Source organism: Watersipora subatra, chromosome 4 (genome assembly GCF_963576615.1).
Source record: "Watersipora subatra chromosome 4, tzWatSuba1.1, whole genome shotgun sequence".
NCBI classification, from domain to species: Eukaryota; Metazoa; Bryozoa; class Gymnolaemata; order Cheilostomatida; family Watersiporidae; genus Watersipora; species Watersipora subatra.
Genome location: NC_088711.1, coordinates 67,048,932 through 67,069,892, shown reverse-complemented (window position 1 = coordinate 67,069,892; position 20,961 = coordinate 67,048,932). Strand labels below are relative to the sequence as shown.

The 20,961-nt window shown below is 39.7% G+C and overlaps 1 protein-coding gene across 1 annotated transcript in view; it reads right to left on the bottom strand.

Moving 5' to 3' along the window:
- Positions 1-18,205, bottom strand: part of LOC137394545 (zinc finger protein 91-like) — a 61,137-nt gene extending 42,932 nt beyond the window's left edge. The window contains exons 1-2 of the mRNA XM_068081268.1: positions 18,171-18,205; positions 16,583-17,351 (exon numbers count right to left, since the gene is read on the bottom strand). Coding sequence (XP_067937369.1) covers positions 16,583-17,351; positions 18,171-18,205 — 804 coding nt within the window. The remainder of the gene's footprint in view (positions 1-16,582; positions 17,352-18,170) is intronic.
- Positions 18,206-20,961: the final 2,756 nt, after the last annotated feature.

The following is a 20,961-nucleotide window of genomic DNA, read 5'->3' as shown; positions in this document are numbered from 1 at the left end:
TCATCATGTTGTTAATATTCACTCTGTCTGTAAATGATTCTTATTGTAATTTTAAATGATTATAGAAAAACAAGCCTGCCTAGTTTTATGTACATTAAATTGTTTTTGGTAGATAATAATTACCATTTAATAATTATTTAATTAAGAATAATAGCTGTTGGCTTTTGTAAATGTTTTGTAGTATTTTAGTTAGAACCAACTAATAAGAAACCAATAAGTGCTAATCTAAAGTTATAAAACAAAATGGTCTTTGATTCTTGGCAATTCCTTTGTACTGTTAAAAGGAAGATTATCCAGTATTATCATCTTCAACTTAGTTTCTGGCATCAAAACTTTACTAATATAAAACTTTCATTTAGTCACTCTGTGTTTTCAACTGACTTGTATGTTATTAGCAAATATTTTGAACTGTCCTGCAGCATAAATGATCCATTTCAAGAATGTCTATGTTATAGGGATTTTACGCTATACAGATAGATAATAAACCGCATGTTAATTGCCTAATCTGTACAGTAACTGCGGTATTAATGGTTTGTGTTAACAACTTTTTTATATTTCTTACCATTTTTCTTTAATGTATACTGTGTCACCTCGTGAAAAATTAAATAAACCACACTGCGGACTGCAGCACTGCGGACCTCAATTTTGTATCATTACTGAGAGTAGAAAAAGAAGCCAAGCTGGTAGTATTTTAGTGTCTTGTCTCACTTATGTACCATAAACAATGATAAAAGTTTTACATGCGGTTCGCATGAGGAGTTTGGTTGTATTTCATAAAATTTGTTAAAATACATAATTGCTAGTGCAAAAGACAGTAATACTTGCATCTCTGTGTTCTTGAAAAAACATCTAAATGACCCTTTAATGGAAAAGAGTTAAACATTCACATTTAAAAACTCTTCAAACGATATTTGTCTTGGAAGTTTGGCAGTTAACCTAAATAGTTTACCACTTACCAGTTAACCTAAATAGTTTACCACTTACCAGTTAACCTAAATAGTTTACCACTTACCAGTTAACCAAAATAGTTTACCACTTACCAGTTAACTTAAATAGTTTACCACTTACCAGTTAACCTAAATAGTTTACCACTTACCAGTTAACCTAAATAGTTTACCACTTACCAGTTAACCAAATAGTTTACCACTTACCAGTTAATCAAATAGTTTACCATTTACCAGTTAACCTAAATAGTTTACCACTTACCAGTTAACCTAAACAGTTTACCACTTACCAGTTAACCTAAATAGTTTACCACTTACCAGTTAACCTAAATAGTTTACCACTTACCAGTTAACCTAAATAGTTTACCACTTACCAGTTAACCTAAATAGTTTACCACTTACCAGTTAACCTAAATAGTTTACCACTTACCAGTTAACCAAATAGTTTACCACTTACCAGTTAACCTAAATAGTTTACCACTTACCAGTTAACCTAAATAGTTTACCACTTACCAGTTAACCAAATAGTTTACCACTTACCAGTAAACCTAAATAGTTTACCACTTACCAGTAAATCAAATAGTATGTAACGAAAACATTCTACTTCTTAAAAGGTTTGATTATAGTAAATGTTAAGATAATGAGTATATCGCTATCTACATAGCTTTGGTGGCTTACAACATAGTATTTTTTGTGGATAGATTTTTCAGATCTCAGTTCTGGGAGAAAAAAATGTTTGACCTATGTTGCCAAGGAAACCAGAAACTTCTCACTTACCATTCAATCAGATAGTATGTAACGAAAACATTGTATTTTTTACAAGGTGTGATTATAGTAAATATTAAAGGTTGACTTGCAACAAAATTCACATTATAGTTATTTGGTATCAAAAGATTCACCATGTCTTACTTTGTTGTGTTGTAGGTGCCAAATATGTGGAAATGTGATTACAAACTTTTAAAAGCTCAAAAATGAAAAGCCTCCGTAGATTGGAATCTCTTGATTTCGATGACGTATCTGCGAATTTTGGTTATTGTCTTGTCACGTGATGTTCTCGCGTGAAGTGAAAGGCCAATAAAAAGCTCAATTTAAAACTTATCGCAGCAATAGTTTCAAATATAGATGCTCGCTACTTTACAGTTTCAGCTTGGCCATTCCGTCCGACAATTCAACGTACGTGTACATGTCTAAGTTGCGATCATAAAAAATGTCAAATTCTGAAGAGTTAAGACCCTGGCGTTTTGAGCCTGACGCTCTATCTGAAGAAGATCCTCAACAGAATCAACCTCCCAGCAAGTAAGCCCCGCCACTAGCCAGCTCTTATGTGCCAAGCTAGCTAGTAGTAATAGTTTTAGCTAGAGAGTGATCGAACGAATATTATGTATATATGTTTTTAGTGATGATAAGTATTGCTTCATATTGCGAAAAAATAATCACAGATTTTTCTCGAATGACAACATTAACAATTTTAATATTTTAAACTAGTGCTGCATTGATATACTGTTGGATAACATCGACCTGATGTATTAGCTATGGTTGCATAGACATATCTGTTCATTTCTTTATGAGCTAATACCACCGGCTACAGAGTGGTGTGTCTGCAAGCGCTGTCAAGACATGCCATCTCTTCCTGAATGTTTGTGCTGCCATGATGCTGAGTTTGCGCATCGTCTCCATGACCGCGAGGAGCATGAATGCCTGTGTATGCATCCTGGTGTGGACGAACTTGTGACGCCTGCACCCCTTGAGTTGGGGTGGAATAATTACCTGCGATATCATAGTGAGTTAGATTTTTATTTAATGCCAACAACACCAAAGCTATGCTAATGTGTCAAGCATTATCTACAATTCTTGTGTTACACATTTAATGCATCGGTTGAACACACATATTTTGAACTCGTGGAACACAAGGAGAACTGTTATATTTGGCTTGTAAGCTTACTACAGTAGAGAGTGTATTAGTTTTGTGATTTTATATAAAAATCGAATTTATTTTGATGATCAGCAATTATTGTTTTTCAATAATTGTTTTGGTAGATAATCTATTCCCATTTAGAGAGCCACTGCCAAATGCTCAAAAAAGGTTGTGTGCATACCGCAATCTTGTGTTATGGCTTATGCGGCAAATTCGTCGCGGTGAGTGAGGGCCTCTACCTGCCTGCTTGGTGTCTAAGATTTGGGCTCTTTTCTCAACATCGGATGATGAAGAAGCGTTTGCAGACTAGCATAGCAGAGGCCCTTGAACACATAGTCTGCAAACTCTTCTTCATCATCCGTTGGTAGGAAAAGAGCCTGAATCTTAGACACCAAGCAGGCAGGTAGAGGCCGTCGCTCACCGCAACGAATTTGCAGCATTAGCCAAAACACAAGCTTGCAGTATGCACACAACCTTTATAACAACATCAGTTGTAATGGACCTCATTCTCAGTCCGTGGGAAATTAGATCAGACTGGCATCGCTTGAAGCCTTCCAGCTCCATTGCGTTAGAGCTGGTGGTCTCCGTTGACTGCATAGTAAAAAAATTACGACCAACAATCACTTTCACATTATTTGAATGAATTATTTAGCTAAATCGGCAACTTCATGTTTGTGTATTGATAACTACTAAACTAGAAATTCCACTGTCATACTGCCCACGACCCAATTGATATTGGAAAAAGAAAGGGTACTGATGGTTGAGAAATGCAATATTAGCAGTCAAATAGGATAACAGCAATGGTAGCTGTAATGTACTGGGTGTGGGTGTTATTATATACAACAAATAGCAATAATGAAAGGGAAAGATTATATGTTTATATCTCTCCTGCAAAAAGAGAAATGCAATATTGGCCAATATTAGAAGCAAAATGCACAGATATTATTAGAACAACCAATATTATTTATATAGTGATAATATAAAACCAAAGCACAATTTTTTTTACATTTCAAAACGGCATAGCTAACAACATCTTGAAGTTGTGATACTTATATAGATTTTTAGAAAATTTGTACTATGTAGTCATTGTTCCGTAGTCATCCAAACTTATAACTAATTATTGTAATAATCTCATAAAAAATGTTAAAAAAATATCATCGTCATTTGCTTTACTGACACTGCGTTGGACATCAGTTAGGATGCGAAAGTATTCAAATATGTCGGCAAATGAAATTGAAAATGAAAAAATTGAAATCGGCAAGAATTAAACGATTTCTGTACACCTATGTTAATTGCCGAAACCTTCGGCAATTCGACAATGCTATAGACCGGTGAAAAGTTCATGTTTTTTTTGTGAAACGCGCAAGACTTTATCGTTCTATTCTCTGTCGCTCAGCGTTTCAATTTCCAGCCTTAACTTTTATTAATCAAAGCTTTTCAAGCGTTTTGTGGCGACTTTCGTCCAAAAAAATCTGTCTCTTTGTGTAGAATCCGATCAGATGGGTTAGTTTTAGGAATTTGCGGTAACCTTTCAAAGGCTTGGTAACATATTTAAATAGGTCTATATGCGTTTTGCATCATTATTATACTTAAACGACTTTACTAAAAAATAGTTAAATTTCTTGATATGATTTCGTTGCAAGGGTTTGGTGACGGCCGTTAACGGATAATTTTTCGGGAGTTGTGTGCACATGTGCATTTATCATAATTCTCCCAATCAATCATTTCACTCTTGTTTGGTCGTGGGAAAATTTGGGATTTTGTCAGGTTGTGAAGTATAAACTGTCAAAGTTTTACCTTGACAAGATGGCTGCTGACTATTAAACCGCAGCTCTGATCCATCATAGTGTAGGCCCCGTATAATACGCAATGCCCCGGACTATCGCATCTACCGTCACCTGCCAAAACAAGCTCCCAATCGATTGCTGCCATCAATCCCTTGTTAAGAAGGGTGTACTGCTCAGCAATACACTGTAAAATATTGTAAAACTTCATTATACAAGATAAATTTGTATCATTATCATTAGTCTAAGAATGTAGAATCTTTTTCTCCCTTTTTGTGCTATATTATGATGAAGAATCAGAATTTTAAATTATAATATATTTTGCTTGAAGGATGACATATTTTCATTTCAAGAAAAAAATTGTTTCTAAATGTCGTTATTCAATTAGTGTGCCAAGCTTTTACGCACATTTTCCAAGTTTATGGGTAAATATTAACACTCAAGCCATGTAAGTATTTGCTTTGCTGGTAGAGGCAAACGCTGTGGCTTGGTATCGCGATGTTCAGGAGCGACAGAAAACGGAGGTTCTGCGTAAGGCATCCGCCAGAAAAGAGTGATGCAGCTGCCAGCAGGGGGTTGATGACGTGAGCTCTGTTCACCCTGGCGGTTGTTTCCCAAGTTTAAGATTGGTGACAGGAAGCACATGTAACCTTGAACTCTACCCATCCGCCTTCTCGCACCATCGTGAATGAGAAGGGGAGGGCGCAGGCGTGGCAGTGAAATAGTCGCTGGAGTGCTGTCACACCTACTATTATTTTCTCCTCTTTGAAGGAGGATTCGGGTCTGAAATCACAAGACAACAGTTGACGTGACAGTTATTATGTCATATTTGCTTGATCAGAAAAAAAATTAATATATAGCCATGCAATCATGACACAGATTTTACCAAACCTTATCAGAATCCATGATATTGTAAACATAAAATTGTGAGTAATAACTCTATGGATATTTTTTATATTTTGTCAAGTTTGGTTAAGTCAGCTCTATCTTACATGTAATTGGAGAGCGTTTGACGCTGGCCAACATAGCGCTCAAAATCTACCCAGTCTTCAGTGGTTGGCACAAACTCTTCATCAAATACTAATAATAATCATCTAATAATATTAATATGCTATTAACGATGATACCAGAAAATGACAATAACTATTTTATAAAACATATCTATAAGTGAGTGGGGTTAACAAATTTGGCGAAATTAATCGTGAAACTTATAACATTATTTTATCAATTATAGATTAATATATTACGTTTTACAGATAAATATGCAGTATGAACTAGTTTTGTTATTATAATAAGAATAATACACGTAATTAAAAAGATAAAATACTAATAATATCATATTACAATTAAATGACATTAATATTGTAATATTAAATATAGATTAATACAGTAGTTTTAGGAGACTACTAAAAAATAACCCGAGTTACTACTACTAATACAAGTAGTTTCTAAAATAAATTACTCACATGCTTTGGTGACATGTGGAGTAGGCAAATAGGTTAGAAAACATGTCGTCTTTGAAATGGCGAAAACAAAGGTGAGAGTAAGCAGGCGACTAAATAAAGTTTGTGACATCCAGCTTAACCCAGTTGCTCAACGCCCGGTGAAGGTCTAGTCTTTTCTCTGCTCTTGGCCAAGAAAAAAGGTGCTTCTCGGCTTGGCAGCTGCACAAACACGATGTGGCGCGTTAGACATTATGACGAATTGAAATTAACAAGTTTAATACTAGAAAGCGTGTTTGCTATTTGCGATAGATCAAACTTGAACTGAAACTAACATTATCTGACCATGTGACTTATAATTCCCGCCATATGGCGCGAACAATTTCTACAGCATTTTTTGACTATCACAGCAGACCAAAAGGCTCATCATGTTCATCAGAGGATGATATGCAATCGTTCATGCTAAAGTTTAAAAATTAAACAGATTTTTTTGGTAGGTTTTGAGATATCAATGCTCAAAGTTGCAGCATTACGATGCTGATGAAATAGACGCGTAAGAACAATAGACATGGTTTTTATTGCAAGCGTAAAGTATATTTGTGAAAATAGTTCGACGAATAAGGATGCATGAAAGTGTAAACAGAAACAATCTCGCACACATACGTCACATTTTAGCCGTTTTGGAAAACGAATCCAAACTACGGCGGTCTCGTGTGGCTGCGATTTTTTGTTCGTTTCTGAGTATTTAAGAGCTTGTAATCATATTTTCACATATTTGGCACCTACACCACAACAGAGTAAGACATGGTGAATCTTCTGATACCAAATAACTGTAATGTGAATTTTATTGTAACCCAACCTTTAAGATGAGTATATCGCTATCTACATCGCATTAGTGGCTTTCAACACAGTATTTATTATGGATAGATCAGACAGATATCAGTTCTGAGAGAAAACAAGATGACCTATGTTGCCAAAGAAACCAAAAACTACTAAGACCTATGATGACAATAATACACGAAAAAAGGAGTTAAATGACCTATTCATCTTAGACCCAACACACAGACCACCTAAAGGATGTCAGATGCTAACTGGACAGTAAAACCACAAATCACTGTATTTCACCATAATATATATTTAAATTTATTTATATATTAATTCAGGTTCAACATAAGACATCAAAATATTGCATGAACATTGGAAGGAGAGACGTGAGAAGGAAACAGGTATCCAGTTCTATAAAGAGCCGCTGTGAGGAGTAGAAGAGAGCATCCATACGTACATCTCCAAGCTACAACGAAAAGATTGAGTATGTCACATAAACAACAGTTGCATAGCTTGAGTTTACTTTTGATATTTGCAATTTATGCTTTTCACTTTATGTTAGTTGTTATTTTTATGTTTTGCGTTGGTTTTTTTTTATTGTACACTGGCTATGCCAAAGCAGTCCTCAGAAACTATCAAACTCATGGAAAGCAATCCTTTCAACTATGCCTTTATGGGATTCCATTTAATCATGGATTTTCCCAAGGAGCTGGCTTCTAGCAGTAAGCAAAGCCTTTGAAAAGTAGGCTTTAATAATTTTTCACAGCCAAAATAAGTTTTTTTTTAAATATGACATTCAGAAAATCAGAAAAAAATTGAGCATAACATATTCCAGAGATTTTCTAGAATTTTAAAGTTAAAAACAAAAAAGATAAAAACACTTTTGTAAATTCCATGCTCAGAAAATGGAACTATCAAACTCATGGAAAGCAATCCTTTCAACTATGCCTTCATGGAATTCTATTTAATCATGGATTTTCCGAAGGAGCTGGCTTCTAGCAGTAAGCAAACCTCAGAAACTATCAAACTCATGGAAAGCAATCCTTTCAACTATGCCTTCATGGGATTCTATTTAATCATGGATTTTCCCAAGGAGCTGGCTTCTAGTAGTAAGCACAGCCTTTGAAAAGTAAGCTTTAATAATTTTTCACAGCCAAAATAAGTTTTTTTTTTAAATATGACATTCAGAAAATAAGAAAAAATTGAGCATAACATATTCCAGAGATTTTCTATAATTTTAAAGTTAAAAACAAAAAAGATAAAAACACTTTTGTAAATTCCATGCTCAGAAAATTGGTCAAGTTTTTCAAACATCATGGGATCCACAAAAAGATGAGCTCAGGCGCTCTGTTGCAGCTGATCAGTTGCGATATGTGTAGTCAGCAATTGCACAGAGTCTAAAAAATGCTGACAATAAGCCAACTAAAAATTGTTATTCTCAAACGGCTTGTATAAAAGGTGCCCCTGAAAGTGATTAAATCATAAGCCGGTCAGATGGGAAAACTTGTATAACCCTTCCTACTACGAGAAGATAAGGCCATTTGACTGAGTACTACGATAATACTTATACGTTTCTGAGGACACCTTTCTATCGCTCATTTTGACAAGATATGCATTTACTAGACTGCAAACTATTTGAATGATTATTTTCATTCATTTTAAGCCTAAGTTGTAAGGTGACAGTAAATGCTTGAATACCTTAGTAGATTGAAGAGCCAATCAGATCAAGTGTACAAGAAGCACTTAAGATGGCAAATGTCCAATTGTTTATATCCAGCTCCTGACATCTGATTGTATTAGTCAATGACAATGCCTTACACCTTTGCCTTAAGCCCCTTCTGTGTGGTGTTTTCAAGGTGCCAGCACACCTTCACTGTAGCAAATAGCCAGATAAAAAATCCAATATCCAAACTGTCTCATAAATGCAATAATCTATATACAGATTCTGTCAACTGGGTTGATAGTTGATCAGTCAACTAGTATGCCAACACACCCTTACTGCAACCTCCTCTTTGAACTGAATCAAACTGTATTAGTGCTAATGTTAGTCGTTAGTTACTGTAGTTATATATCTATATACAAGCCATTAACATCATAAGAAATATATATATTTTTTGCTTTTTTTAAACTTTTTTATTCTATTTACTTGTCACTTTTCTACTGTTAATTCTATTGACACGTCAAATTTCTTTTTCCAGTCTTCCGTTACCAAAAAACCAGGATGTAGCCGTCTCTAAGAAAATGAGTTCTGAAAGCACAAGAGTAATGTCTCTTCGTAAATAGTCTCTTACACATATAAGGAGTTGCCCAACCTCCTGACATACTCCGATTAGCAATTCTTAGTTTTTGTACTACAACCAGGCTTCTTATAAGCTCAGTGTCCTTTTCACATTTTGTGATGGTTTTATTGTTATAAGTGTTTAAGCAGGCGGGATAAATAATGCGTAATATTACAACAATGTTATTTGCTTGTACCATCTTTCTGGTCGGCCTTAATATTTCCTGTTGATTGCCATTAAGAAATTCTATAGTTACACATTTTCTGTCCTCATCAATTATTGTAAATCTACCAGGACCGATATGTATGTATGTGATTGAATCCCTAAAAACACCTAAGTTGCTAGATATATGCCGCAACAAATGCACCCAGTTTGCTACCGAGATAAATACCATCTTTCATGAGGGGTTATTCAACTCTTTTGAGTTAGTAGTCATGTGGTGCCCGACGATAACTCGGAAGGGTTCATGGGCATGCGTCACCGGACGAGAAAAAACGGCCATGTTGTCATTGGGAATCCGAGCTCCGTTCGTGTAGCTTGTGACTCTGTGCTTGTCGTGTTTCAGAAAGGATTATTAAGAGTCTTTCTGAGTCTTGGTGACTTGTGAGTAACTCTACTGGTAAAGTCTGGCACTACGGTGTTTTCTGGTAAAACGTGCAGGTGAAGTAAGGGTGACATAAGGGGAGGTTTTGGAGTGTTACGGCTGGCAGTCTGGTACTGCGTAATTTTTACTTAGTAACTTACAAGCTATTTCGGCTTATACATTGTATTTATTTTGCCTTGTTGTTAGGTGGTGCCACTCAGCTGGGCTGAGGTGAGCACGAGCAGGCCATGAGCGAGCCTGGGAGCAGCCAAAAGGCTGAGCCATCTACCGATGGCGGAGGTGGTCAGCCACCCGGGGGCTCCGCAAGCACTGTAACAGTGCCACTGGTTCTAGATGCCGCTTTTTTAGCGAAGCTGATGAACCAGGCACGAGGGCCTATTTTAGAAAGGCTGAGCTGGCAGATGCAGCCATTTGCCAGTGATGGTGCGGTTGAGGTAACCGCATGGCTCTCGCAGTACGAGCGACTGTGTGAGTTGGAGCACATTGCTCCGTGCACGCTGATTGCGTACATGCTCGATGGCAATGCCGCCAGAGTGCATGGACGCATGAGGGTGGGTGAGGCATCCCAGTCGGATGTCGTGAAGGCAGTGTTGACTGCCGAGTACGCCATGCCTCGACAGGATGCATGGCGTCGCTTTGTCAGCTGTCGACTCGAATCCGAGGAGACAGTTGACATGTACCTGGACCGCTTGGAGCGGCTCGGCGGTAGACTGGGGGTGGCGCTGGAGGATATGGTGTTTAGGACCAAGTTCTATGAAGGGCTGCCTGAGTCAGTCTATGAGTGGGCAGTTACGCACGATCAGGCGTATACTGCTGATTTTGGTTCGGTGCTGAACCGAGTGAGGGGGAAGTTGGTTTCCCGGAGAGCTGTTGAGGGTCACCCCTCAACAATTAGCTCAACGGCCAGTTCTGGTAACCGGCCGGCGACTGCTTCTGGCAAGCAGTTGGGGGCTGCTTCTGGCAAGCAGCCGGAAAGCAAAAACAGTTGCTTTTGATGTGGGGGTCCACACCGGGGTGAAGGACTGCCCACGTATTAAGCGGCCTTTGTCTGGTACGGGGGCGAAAAAGACTTCTTCTGGCAAGAGGGTCGGGTGTTTCCGATGCAGCAGTACGGAGCACTTTGTACGGGACTGTCCTGTATGACCGCCGCCTGGGGCGGCGGCAGGGCTCACAGAGGATGAGCCGGGTTTTCATCGGGAGGATGCAACTCGGGGCACCGCATCCTCTCATATGGACACCGTGTAAGCCAGGCTTACGAAGGGTCCCATAACATCAGGGGGACCCGAGGTGACGTTGGCGTGACAGGGGGAGGCTTGAGGTCACATGCAAGCAGTAAGAGTGTACTGCGGGACAGTCTTTGGCTGTCCGGGGCGACTGGCGCGCCTACGATGAGCAGTCGTATGCCGGTCGTTCGAGCATTTCTGAATGGTTGCGGTTTTCAGTGTCTGGTTGACACTGGAAGCGAGAGGACTCTGGTAAGTCCGCAGGTGTTGATAGGCTCAACCCGACTTAGGCCGAGCCACCCACTGTTGACAGCGGATGGTAAGGCGTCTCATGTGAAGGGTCAGTGTCGGGTGGACGTCGATGTACAGGGACACTGTTTCGGCGTCACGGCACTTGTTACGGACAAGCTGTGCAATCTTGGGGTTGACTGCTTGCTGGGTGGCGACATCATTGACCACATGGGAGGCGTCACTGTCCGTAGAGGAAGTGATGCGAAGTATTCGGTCATGTGGGGGAAACCCTATCAGAGTGGATGCTGTAGAGTACCTGCAGAGCAGGATACTGGGGCTGGCTGCGCATGCGGGGTGGCAAGGGTGGCACCGTTGTCGGGGTTGGGTGGTGATCTAGTGTCACTGCGAGTCGACGACCCCGATTTTTTTGCCACTTTTGCCCAAGGCCGTTGGACCGTTAGCTGGCGGTGGTCCGGGGAATCTCCGAAAGGATTGCAGACCCGGGTCACGGAGTACAAGTGTACTCGGGCACCTAACTTGCATGAGCGGTACTGTGCTGAAATTGAGAGCTGGATCTCAAAAGGTTGGTTGAAAAGATGGAGTCGGCCCATTGAGGGTATTATCCCCCTTTTGGCCGTTTTTCAACCAACGAAGGACAAAGTGCGACCAGTCATGGACTACCGTGAACTGACCGTGTTTGTTGAGAGTCACACGGGAGGTGACACGGTCGCTGTGTGCGGCGAGAAAATTCGGAAGTGGAGACAGTTGCGTGGCAAACTTGGGGTAGTTGACCTCAAGTCTGCGTACGTACAAATCCATGTTTTGGAGGACCTGTGGAAATACCAGGTCGTGAAGTATAAGGGGGTCCCTTATGCGCTGACACATTTAGGCTTCGGGCTTTCATGTGCGCCTAGGATCATGACCAAAATCCTAGGCAAGGTTCTTTCGCTCGACGAGCGGGTCCGACAAGGGACTGACCACTATATCAACAATATAGTAGTGCAGGAGTCTGTGCTTGGCATGGAGGAGCTGAGGAAGCACCTTGCTAAGTATGGACTCGCGATGAAAGAGCCGGAGGGCCTTGATGGAGGTCGGTTGTTGGGCATTTCCATGAAGGGAAATACTCGTGGACATTTGCAAATGTCGAGGGAAACTGCACTCTCTGAAATACATCTTGAGCCAGCTGGGCTGACTAAGTGAGAGCTTTTCTCGTTTTGTGGCTGACTTGTCGGTCATTACCCAGTGGCTGGGTGGTTGCGGCCCTATCGCAGCTTCTTGAAACGGCTGGGATGCAACGGAGCCTGGGATGCCCCTGTTGAAAAGGAGGTCAGCTCGCTGGCTAGTGAGCTTTACACAAGGGTATGTCAGGAGGACCCTGTTAGGGGTCCGTGGCACGTAAAACCGAACGATTCGGTCGTTGTGTGGACAGATGCTAGCTCTCTGGGCCTCGGTGTGGCAGTTGAGGTTGATGGCAGCATTGTTGAGGATGCGTCGTGGCTGAGGAAAGAGTCATACCATTCACACATCAATGTTGCCGAGTTGGAAGCTGTGGGATGAGGTGTTAACCTGGCTATCGTGTGGGAGTTCCAGACCTTCACCTTGGCGGTTGACTCTCTCACAGTTGTCGATTGGATGTCAAATACAACTGACGGGCGCAATCGTGTTCACACAAAAGATGCTACAGAGATGCTGGTGAAGCGTCGGCTGGGGGTGATCCATGATACGATCACCAAATACGGCTTATCGGTCACTATGCGTCTTGTACCTACTGTGGAGAACAAGGCGGATAGAATGACAAGGGTGCCCAAGAAGTGGCTTGGACACCGTGAGATGAGTGGAGGTGAGGCCGAGAGTATGGCTGCTGTCAACTTCACCGGCGAGACCCTCGGGGATGCTGTGTGGGCGGCTCATTTGCCTCACCAACTGGGTGTCGAGAGAACACTGTACCTTGCTCAGCAAGTACGCAGTGACTTGACACGGGAGCAGGTCAAACGCGAGCTGGCTGGCTGTGAGGCCTGTCAGCGTGTTGACCCGGCTCCGAGAGGTGAGAACCTTGTAGAAACAGGCAGCTTGGCTGTCGAGGGGAACTGGTGCCGGGTGGCCATAGACATGACTCACTATGGCGGCCAGGTGTTCCTGTCCATGGTTGATTGCAGGCCGTCACGTTTCGCTATCTGGCGCCGCTTGCCAAGTGAGATGGCAGCGCACATCGTGGCTCAGTTACGCACGGTCACAATTGAGCGAGGGCTGTGTGACAAATTGTTAATGGACAATTCCATGGCGTTTAGGTCAGCAACTGTTGCAAAGTTTGCTGACGAGTAGGGGATTTCTCTGAGATTTCGTGCCGCTTACGCGCCGAGTGGCAACGGAATCGTGGAGAGGAATCACAGGACAATTAAGAGGATTGCCGAGAGGGGAAGAATTAGCCCCGAGGAGGCAACGTTTTGGTATAATGTCATGCCTCGAAAGGGTACAGATGGGGGTTCGGTACCCTCGAATACTCTGTATCGATATTCATGGCGAGTGTCTTTTGACGTCAATCTACGGGGGTTAGATGAGGTCAGTCAAGGCAAATTTGCTGTCGGCGATGAGGTGTTGGTAAAACCTTCGATTTTGTCGTGCACTAGGCAGTGGGCACCGGGAGTGATCACCGGAGTCGTTTCAAAGCACAACGTGTGCATGGATGGCATGCCGAGGCATGTGAGGGATGTCCGCAAACGGCGGTTTGGCACTGACCGTAGTAGGGAAAACGGCATCCGTGAACTGGTCAAAGACGGCCGGCCTAATCTAGATAGATTACGCGGTTCTGCTGCTTCCCCACCGCCTCAGCTGCATCCCTGTGAGGTAGCTGAGGTCTTGGAGGGAGATGTGGAGGACGGTCCTCAGACTGCCAAGGATGAAGTTCAAAACATGGATGGTGAGCCTCAGACTGCTGGGGTTCCGTCCAGGGATTTAGATCCTGATGAGCCTGAGCTTCAACCGTCAATGCTCAGGCAGTCGCAGCGGGAGCAACGGCGTCTCCAGTATTTGGATGACTATGAGGGATAGCTGGTAGCTTCTTAAAAGCTGGGGGAAATGTGAGTTAGTAGTCACGTGGTGCCCGACGATAGCTCGGAAGGGTTTGTGGGCATGCGCCACCGGACGAGAAAAAACAGCCATGTTGTCATTGGGAATCCGAGCTTCGTTTGCATAGCTTGTGACTCTGTGCTTGTCGTGTTTTAGAAAGGATTATTAAGAGTCTTTCTGAATCTTGGTGACTCGTGAGTAACCCTACTGGTGTAGTCTGGCACTACGATGTTTTCTGGTAAAACGTGCAGGTGGAGTAAGGGTGACATAAGGGGAGGTTTTGGAGTGTCACAGCTGGCAGTCTGGTACTGCGTAATTTTTACTTAGTAACTTACAACTCCCTTACCATTAAATTGCCCAATACTATAGTCTTCATATCTGGAATACAACAGAAACAATTACAATATGTACCTAAAACTAAAAAACAAAGTTATAAGTTCAATCTATTGGGTTTTTTAACTTGTCTCCCAAATCGGGTCTTCCTTTTTGGAGTTCTCGATGGTCTGTTATCTTTACTAAGCTTGTTATGCTCCACAAGTTTTGCTACAACTAGACTTTGAAGTGGAGGAGTCCTGGGCACAGACTTAGCTCCGCCTTAAGTTACACTCTCATTACTTGCTCTGTAAGTCCTCATATCTATTCTAGGACTTCTTAGTAATTCCAAGTATAGTAGACCTGAGCTATCTTCTACGACTTACTACATAAGTGATATAAATACATTAGCTCTGTTTTTGCGCAGCAAGTTTCTTGAAGACCCAACAGCCACTATTTCTCTTTCTCGAGATCTAATAAAATTCACCGACGTTAGAGATTTACCTTTCTCTCAAATGACCACCTGTTGTTGAATATCAATGGGGCGTCTGAAAAAAAGTAGAAGTGGAGTTGTGAGCGTCGATCAATTGTAAGCCATGTTAAGATAACCTCAAGCATTCTATCAAATAATACACTATTAATCTGCAAACTTTACATTGTAGAATGGTAATCTATCAAATGCTGCAGATTTATTTTCAAGAACAAGTTTCATAAACAAACCGTACCTATAATATTACTATAATACAATCAGAAACAAAAATAAACAATTTTGAAACAAAAGTATTTGCCATAAAGGTTTTTCGACCTCAATTCTTCTGCACTGTGGGACTAGTCAATATTAGTGTCCAAACAATCTTTTGTACAAATGATGAAATTTTGCTGCATCGCTAAGCACAACATTTAGCCTAAAAATAGTGGTTCATATACCATCGTAAATCTAAACTGCTTTTCGCATACATGTACGCCGAAGTATCAAGTTCGCACCAAAAAATCAGCTACTATTAGCCTAATAAAGCTATTAATGGTGTCTACGGCGTTGATTTCAAAATTTTGACAAAAAAATTAACACCTTCAAAGTTGGAAAACGAACTTCGATATGAACATGAGCAATGAAATAATTAATTTCATTGAGGTAACTGAGTCATTACTACCACCTTTTTGTGGACACTTTTCGACTCAACAATTGCTATTATGGGTTCGCAAAGATTAAAGAATGTCGAAGAAGCATTCATATGTAAGTGGCGTTCAAATAGAGGGTTTACGGTGTATTAAACAAATGAAAAATCAGTGGGTACGGCCTATACACTCTGTATACCTGTGACGGAAAAACAGTCTTTAAAGCTCAGGTTTATCCTATACATGTTGTCAGCTTATGGATAAAAGTATCCAGAATTAAAAAAAGTATTGAAACCAGAATCTTTATAGTTATTTTCAGATGTTAATACCATAAAATTGTGTTTTTAACTTTCAGGCTGAAGATACACAATAAGGCTGAAATTCAACTACTAAATCCAACAATAAATGCACCAAAAAACCTTAGCTGTTATAAATATTAAAGCTTTGCTATAAATATTTAATTACAAAAGTAATTGATTCGATGTTTCCAACGTCAGTAGGTTTGGTCAGGAGGATCAACCAATGTACCCATCTAAAAAAAGTTGCAGTTGTTAGTCATGTTCATGTCGGTTCAAACAAACTTATAAACTAAACCGAAGCTTATCATTCAATAGAACACATACACGCAATATTTGACCACAAAACTCCATATATCCCACCACAATTAGATAAGTAAATAATATCTCAATATACAACAGATGCAAATACACATCAAAAAAGACACTCCCTATACAACTTTTACATACCCAAATAAGAGTATATGAGTGTATCCAAGTACATTTGAACATGTACAGTTGTATGTCCTATATAGAAATGGCTTCTATCAAGTATGAGTCTTCATATGACTTGTTAAGTTGTAGCGTTGAGAAAACCGACCACTGCAAATCTTACACTGAAATGGCTTCTCTCCAGTATGAATCCTCATATGACTCGTTAGATTATGGCGATCAGCAAACTTACTACTGCACACCTTGCACCACAATGGTTTTTCTCCAGTGTGCGTTTGCAAATGATCCGTTAGAGTACCATATTGAGCAAACCGGTTACTGCAAATCTTACACTGAAATGGCTTTTCTCCAGTATGAGTCTTCATGGGTCTTGTTAAATTACATTGTTGAAAAAACCGACTACTGAAAATCTTGCACTGAAATGGCCTCTCTCGGGTGTGAGTCCTCATATGATCCGTTAGAGTTCTACATTGAGAGAACCAACTACTGCATATCTTGCACTGAAATAGCTTCTCTCCAGTGTGAGTCCGCATATGATCCGTTAGAGTACCACATTGAGCAAACCGGTTACTGCATATCTTACACTGGAATGGCTTTTCTCCAGTATGACTCCTCATGTGTCTTGTTAAATGATGGCGATGAGCCAACCGACTACTGCATATCTTACACTGAAATGGCTTATCTCCAGTATGAATCCTCATATGACTTGTTAGATAACGGCGACAAGCAAATTTACTACAGCATATTTTGCATTGGAAAGGTTTTTCACCAGTGTGCGTCCTCATATGATCCGTTACAGTACCACATTGAGCAAACCGACTACTGCGAATCTTACACTGAAGTGGCTTTTCTCCGGTATGAGTCTTTATGTGTCTTGTTAAACTATGACGATGAGTAAAGCCACTACTGCATATATTGCACTAGAATGGCTTCTCTCCAGTGTGTGTTCTCATTTCTGTTGCTAGATGACTGTGGTGAGCAAAGCTAGCACTGAATATCTCCCACTGAAAAGGTTTCCTTGCAGGGAGACCTTTTATCTTTATCTTTACAGTGGTAGTGCATAACAATCTTCCAGATATATTGTTTTTATTTCTTAGTAAGGATTTCTGTCCACAATGTCTACCTATAATACAAGTTGATAGTTTTCTGCCCACGAGCTTTGTAGTTTGGTACAAACTCAAGAATTTTGATATCATACAAATGTCATTTAAACCCTATAAGTAATATGAAAAGATTCTTTAAGATTCTGATTCTGAAAATATTTTTTTATTGCAAATATGAATAATATATTGTATGTAATGATTGAAACACACGATATAAGGTCAAAGATCAACCATCAGATGTAAAGCATTTATGATGAAATGATTTTTAGTACTTTAATTTTTATATTCCATTCTAAATTCAAAGTAATAGTTTTATTTAATACTTGTTTCTACAAAAAACGGCATATATGGTTGTAACAATAACAACAGCTGTTAAGTTCATAGAAACATGGTCAAAAAAGGAAATCGAATAAGAGGAAATGACAAAAGTAAACATGGCTACCAAAAACATGAATAAACAAGAAATGGGTGGAGAGAACAGATGTACATAGTACAGTATGTACATAGTACAGACGGTCATAGATGGCTTGACTAAGAAAAAACAAGTGTACGGAAAATAACAAAAACAACCACAAGTGATCGTTAATCTTTATCATACCATAAAACCTCTATTTGAATGCCATGGCGATGCATTTTTCAACCATTTCCTAATAATAGGATTTTATTAAAGGTGGCGCTTAAAGATGTGGTTGCGTCAACAGGTTTGATTTAATGAAATTAAGACCAATAAAAGGATAAAAAATCAGCTACAATTTGATGTCATTTTTGTCTTTGTAGACTAAACCTGTCCAGAGATATATGCATTTGAACGAGGCCATATTTTTAAAAGCTCAGATTCCAGCGGGTGCTTCGTTTGTGACATAACGAGTGATACATGTGAAAAGAGCCCACAAGCGACAAATATAAGATCTGTTCTTTACCCAATCAGCAAGACATAATGTTTATATAGGTCATGTTAAATTTTATCGCTCGTAAGACGAGTTGTCTGTGATGTACCAGTGGCGAAACCCCAAAGCCCGAACCCCAAAGGGGTTTGTGTATGCATGTGCGTGCATGTGAATGAATGTATGTCTATGTAGGTGCAGGTACGTGCGTGTACAGAAATGTACGCGCATGTACATGTATTTTATTGCATGCGCCCAAATGTATGTGCACGTACATGTATGTACAAGTATGTACTTGTATGTACACATATGAGTATGTACGTGTGTGTATCAGTATTTTAGAGTATGTGCATGCATGTATGTGTATGTATGTACGTGTATGTACAAAAATGCAAGTGTTTGTATGAGTATGTACGTGTTTGTACGGGTATGTACAAATATGTACATGCATGAATGCGTTTGTACGAGCATGCAGGTGCATGTGCATGAATGTGCTTGCATGTACGTACTTGTATATACGTGTATGTACCTGAACGTAAGTGTATGTACATGTATGTTTGTTGTGGATGTATGTTTGTGTGTGTACATTTTGGACATATATAAGTGTGTATGTCTTTATATTTACGTGTACGCATGTGTATGTGCGTGCTTGTATCGGTATGTACATGTATGTATGTGTAAATATATGTCAATTTGTGTATATTTGTGTATGTACAATTATCTTTGTGTGTCTACAAATATATATATATATATGTGTGTATGTAAAAGCATGTACTTGTATGAAAATGTTTTTACATGTGTGCATACATGGGTGCTTGTGTTTGCATGTACATGCATGTGTGTATGTCTGTGCATTTGCATGCTTGTTCGTGCATGTTCAAATGCGTATGTGTATGTATGTGTAAGTACAAGTATGTACATGTATGTGTGAGTGTTTTTGTGTATGTACAAGTATGTACGCGTATGGACGAGTATATATGTGTATGTATGGGTATGTATGGGTGTGTACATGCATGTATGTGCTTGTACAAGTTTGTATGTGTATGTATGTGTATATATGTGTATGTATGTATGCATATGTACGCGTATGGACGAGTATATACGTGCATGTATGTGTATGTATGTGCATTTGCATGCTTGTTCGTGCATGTTCAAATGCGTATGTGTATGTATGTGTAAGTAAAAGTATGTACATGTATGTGTGAGTGTGTTTGTGTATGTACAAGTATGTAAGTGTATGGATGAGTATATACGTGTATGTATGGGTATGTATGGGTGTGTACATGCATGTATGTGCTTGTACAAGTTTGTATGTGTATATATATATGTATGTATGCATATGTATGTGTATGTACAGAGATTTGCATGCACGTATGTGTATGTCTGTATATGTACGTGAATGTATTTGTATGTACATGTATGTACGTAAATGCGTTTTATAAACACTCACTACGCGCTCACTAGCTAGAAGCAGCAAGAAGATTTCTCCCCAATACACCCTTCTTTGTATCTATTTAGATTTTCTTTAGGTTCTCAAAATGCTTAAAAAACCAACCATTTCTGGAAACCAGTGTGAGAGGCTTTGCCTTCTAAAGCTTATCTGTTTTTTATTCAAGGTTCCTGCATCATATGCATTGTATATACTGTTGCCCATGCAACAGTATATACGAGTGCGTAGGTGTATGTATGTTTATGTAGGAGTGTGTATGTACCAATATAGACATGAATGTACATGCATGTTCATGTATCTATGTGTATGTGCATACTTGTATTTGAAATGTACATGCAAGTACGTGTATGTAAGTTACAGTTGCTTGACTACATTTGCTTTCCATTGCAACTATTAGAGTAGTTGTCTTGCCACGGCAGCAAGAGTGTCTTCTACGATGAAGGTCTTAGCATTTTATACTTTAATACAAAGCTTTAGCTCATTTACGGGTATGAGTCATAACCTGCTGCCTAAAGGTTTTAGCTTCAGGTCTAGAAACACATTGTAAAACCTCTTTTTGAATGCAATGGAGCTCCATTTTCAACCCTTCCTATAAGCGCAGACAAATGGAGGTGGTGGTCAAATGGAGGTGGCGTTCGAATAGAGGCTGGCATTGCATTTTTTTAAATAGTTGTTTTCTTTAAAAGATTTGTCAGTTTTCTGAGGTCAATTTAACCCTTTTACAGGCAAAGCGACAAATGGAGTTGGCATTAAGCGAATGTCTCTATATTTAGCACTCTCCTTTGGACGGAGCTACGTTAATCCTTTTTGATGCAATAAATCTGCTAACTCATCAAATATCTTGATAAATATGCATTGGCAAGCCAAGATATATCTCTAACAGTTGATGTATATTGCTTGCAACAAACATCTGATGATATTATAGCCTAAGGCCCTGTACCGTGCTTAGCAAGTTGTTGGTGCTTTCAATTTAAATTTTAAGGTGCATTTTCATGTTATAACTATGTTTAACGATGTCACTTATTGCACTCATTGACATGTTTGTTACAGTATTT